Source organism: Phycodurus eques, chromosome 11 (genome assembly GCF_024500275.1).
Source record: "Phycodurus eques isolate BA_2022a chromosome 11, UOR_Pequ_1.1, whole genome shotgun sequence".
Lineage (NCBI taxonomy): Eukaryota > Metazoa > Chordata > Actinopteri > Syngnathiformes > Syngnathidae > Phycodurus > Phycodurus eques.
In genome coordinates, this window is record NC_084535.1 from 28,494,917 (window position 1) to 28,499,073 (window position 4,157).

General features: G+C 42.3%; 1 protein-coding gene across 1 annotated transcript in view; it reads right to left on the bottom strand.

Annotated features, from left to right (window-relative positions):
• Positions 1–3,692, bottom strand: part of chchd1 (coiled-coil-helix-coiled-coil-helix domain containing 1) — a 3,729-nt gene extending 37 nt beyond the window's left edge. The window contains exons 1-3 of the mRNA XM_061689994.1: positions 3,425–3,692; positions 2,054–2,172; positions 1–851 (exon numbers count right to left, since the gene is read on the bottom strand). The exon at positions 1–851 is cut by the window's left edge and continues 37 nt beyond it. Of these exons, the coding sequence (XP_061545978.1) occupies positions 741–851; positions 2,054–2,172; positions 3,425–3,563 (369 nt within the window). The 5' untranslated portion in view covers positions 3,564–3,692 and the 3' untranslated portion in view covers positions 1–740. The remainder of the gene's footprint in view (positions 852–2,053; positions 2,173–3,424) is intronic.
• Between the last annotated feature and the right edge of the window lie 465 nt (positions 3,693–4,157).

Sequence of the window (4,157 nt, forward strand, 5' to 3'; positions counted from 1 at the left end):
GAGACAATATTACATACCGGATACTTGAAGTTGGTTTGGGAAAACACAGGACCTTTAAACAACAGGAGAATAATCCTACATATCCAAAAATGTAATTACCATCTTGAGAAAACAAAACTTCATTACGGACACCTCATGGTAAAGACTAAAAGTTCATGAGATTAATCAAAAGGTTGAAAAATACTACTTTATTTTAGTTTAACAAATCGAAGAAGCAATTGTGATTTTTTTTTTTTTTTTTTGTGGATAACTGCCAAGAATTAAACTACTCATATCAGTGAAATAGATTTTCAAAGTGAAATTAAGTGGGCCATGTCTTTACTCTTAGGGAACAGATTATATGAAAATGAGCCATCAACTGTATCGAAAGTGGATGGATTGTTTCAGAATAACATTATCCTGAAACTACTAATATTTGGTTATATGTGATTGGCCGGCGACTGTATCCCTGCCTCTCGCCCGAAGATAGCTGGGGGATAGGCTCCAGCGCGCCCGCGACCCAAGCGAGGAGAAGCAGTCCGGAAAACGGATGGATGACGTGTTATTAATGGTCAATGCCCTAACATTATATAACCTTGTCACAGGAAGCAGTCGCGTAGCCTCTTGACCTGTGAACTTAAACCGTGAGATACCCAAATTCCACTGATAGCTTAACACGATTAAACACGGTGACAAGGCTCAACGATGTGGCTTATTTCGATTTTTGCACATTTCAAGTCTAAAACCAAACAATATGGTTCCTAGATCTCAAAACGTTGATTGGGATATCTCTTCAACAGGGCGTTGGTTTGTTTTGGTTGCAGACGTCCTCCTTGAAGACTAGTTTCTCCGAATGTTTTCTTCATTGAAGCCTACAAGAGAAAAAGAGAGAAATAGATTGATTGCCAAATGCCAAAGCTTTGTGAATCAGTAATGTGCCGGAACAGTTTTACTTTATCAGTAATGTGTAACGACCCCAGTCGCAGCCAGGTCCAGAAATACTGTATTTGCGCAGGGAACGCATCAACATTTCATACTTCGCTTCAAAAACCCTTTGCAATTAAGTTTGTACTTCATGGATCATTGCCGTTTCTGCTCGATCTATTAAAGCACCTACAAGCCTTGCTCCAAGATATACGACTGAACTTTCAACCCCGTGTGAGCCAGCCCGTGGCCTCAGATCCTTGGGTAAGGGCCTTCTGGTTGTTGTTTTCCGCCAGAGCACGTCTCCATTGGAACCACCCCCCGAGGAGCTGAGACACGCGAAATCAGTGGCATATTTTACACTTTTCAAAGTCGTAACGGAGAAGCTCATCCATGTTTCCTCTCATGTAGACTTGACTATTGTAACGGTCTTCTGACTGGACTCCCCAAAAAGACCATTAAACAGCTTCAGCTCGCCGCAGAATAAAGAGGTCAGAGCATATTACTCCAATTATAAAGTCTTTATGCTGGCTCCCAGTTAGCTTTAGAATCGATTTTTAGATAGTTCTGCTACTGGCCTATAAATCATTAAATGGTTTAGGTCCTGAAAACAGGGAAGAACAGCAAATGGAATATAAACCCAGTCGGGCTCTGAGATCGACAGAGTCCAAAGCAAACACGCGGAAGCGGCATTGAGCTATTATGCTGCACACAAATGGAAGAAGTTGCCAATAGAAGTGACGCAGCCCCAAGTGGGAATGTTTTAATGTTGCACTACGCCGTTTTAATTTTACTTGTGTTTGTTCTCTGTTTTAAATGTTTATGAGCGGTTTTCATCTTTGTTTTTCAATGCTTTTAAATCACGTAAAGCACATTGAGTTACCTTGCGTCTGAAATGGGCTATATACTGCCAATACATTTGCTTTGCTTTGCTTTGCTCTGCTACATGGAACAGGAAAGGAACTCCGTCCCCCTGTACTGCAAAGCAGAGTATCAACACCTCTTCGAGAAACAATACAATCAAAACTGTGTGGTCGCACGTGCACAACCTCAACAGCGAGGGCTCACCAGATCCCGCCAGAACCGATTTTTTTCATGAATCGAGGTCCCGCCGTAAAGTGTAGCAGCTGTTTTGTGCAAGAAAATATACCTGAGCCTCTCCAACACACGAGTAGAAATCACCCATCTCTTTGGAGCACAGGCTATCCACAAAGTTGTTCTGCTTCCAACAGGCCATCATGACTGACAACTCTGTGATACACGTGGCCTCTGTCATGAAATTACACAATGACGGTTCAGCTGTCAATACAATAGCGTGACTATCAAATCTTACAGTGAAAATGTTCCATGTATAGTGACAGTTGATTGGAGATCATTTGGAAAGGCACACATTTGTCTGTATGAGGTTCGACAAGTGACATTGCATGTCAGAGCACAAACCAAACATCAAGTCTATATATATATATATATATATATATATATATGACAAAACGTTCTGTAGCCGAGCAAGCTAGTGCTAGCACTGACAGTTGCAGGTAAACATGCCGGCGTTCTGTTGAATCATGCTCTGCAAGCACTGGTGTCAAACCGGTCGCAGTTCTTGGGTTTGCGGCTGGTCACTGCATCGCTCAGGACCAGATCCGGCCCGCCACCTCATTTTATGTGGCCCGCGGAAGCAAATCCAAATTGCTCATTGTGTTCTGGGGTGATAACATTGAGATATTTGCAAGCATTTATTTTTTGTTCCCAATCCCCCTTTGAAAAGAAATGTAATAGTTGATAGACACTTTTTTTTTTTTTTTTTTTTATAGGCTGCTGGTTATTCATCAATGCGCTGTCTCCCGTGTGTGTCATTATATGACGTAATCTTTCATTTATATATGGGCTCGCAATCGTAACGGCCCTCCGACGAAAGGCATAACTACGATGTGGCCTGTGACAACAATGACTTTGACACCGCTGGTCTAAAGTTTCGGTGAGTGTGAAATAATTGAATCACAATCAAGTCATTTAATTACATTAAGTTAGCACCCATTATTCCTGTCCTGTTGTTTCGATTTTTGCACATTGCTCACTGCTCACTGATTTGCACATCAGTGAGCAGTCCTTGAATGCCCCCTTGGCAAGGTCATTCATGTTTTACCTTTTGTCTAAAATGCTCGAGAATACTTTTGAAGATGCTCAGTAGACGGTACACTAGTATTTACAGTAAATGACAAGTCATTTAAATGTGCCTCTTTGGTAAACTCTTCTTTGATTGTCGACATGACGACGTTACACTGCCGCCCGGTGGCCAAGTCGCGCACACCACAGTGAACTGATCATTCCAACGCCAACATTCATTCAATTATCTGATGACTATATGTTTTTATAAAACCTCACATTATATGCTTCTATTAATAATAAAAACACAAACTCCGAAAGATGTCAGCTTGCGCCGAATGAAACTCGTATCTCTGTACTTCAGTCAGATTGCAAATCTTTGTCTTCGAATCATACGAGTGAGCATTGTTAGGTTTACCTCCCTTCTTGGGTTTGCGGCTGGTCACTGCATCCCTCAGGACAAGAGCTTTATTGGGCTTGAGTACAGGTTTTCCATTCCGTTTGCTGAGCAACCTGCTGACTTTCTCCTGAATGGAAGTTCCACCCAGTGCCGCCATTTCACTTGAGAAACGCCCGATTATAACAGTCAAGCAGCAATACTTTCTTGACTTAATTTTTCCTTGGGGAACCGGACTCTTCTTTGCGTTCGTTTCGGCTTCCGCTTTTCTTCTTCTTTACTTTTACAGTTTTTCTTCTTCTTCGTGTTCAACGGCGGATTGCAAACGGCCATATGCATTACCGCCACCTAGTGATCTGCAATTATTACTGCTTGGCTTTTACGATCCATCCATCCATCCAGCCATCCATTCATCCATTTTCTGAGCCGCTTCTCCTCACTAGGGTCGCGGGTGTGCTGCAGCCTAACCCAGCTGTCATCGGGCAGGAGGCGGCAACCTCCATACAGGCGGGGCCGGGGATTGAACCCCGGTCCTCAGAACTGTGAGCCAGATGTGCTCACCAGTCTACACTGTGCCGCCACTTTTCATTTTCATAAAACAAAATAAAATGAAAAATGAAATGAACAAACAGCTTTGATTTTCAAATTCCTAAAGACAAAAAAAAAGCAAACCTCATGAAAATCGGTTGAGAAATGACCAAGTGAGGAATTAATTACAATGTCAATGCATTGCCTTCAATCGGAACGTCGTCCT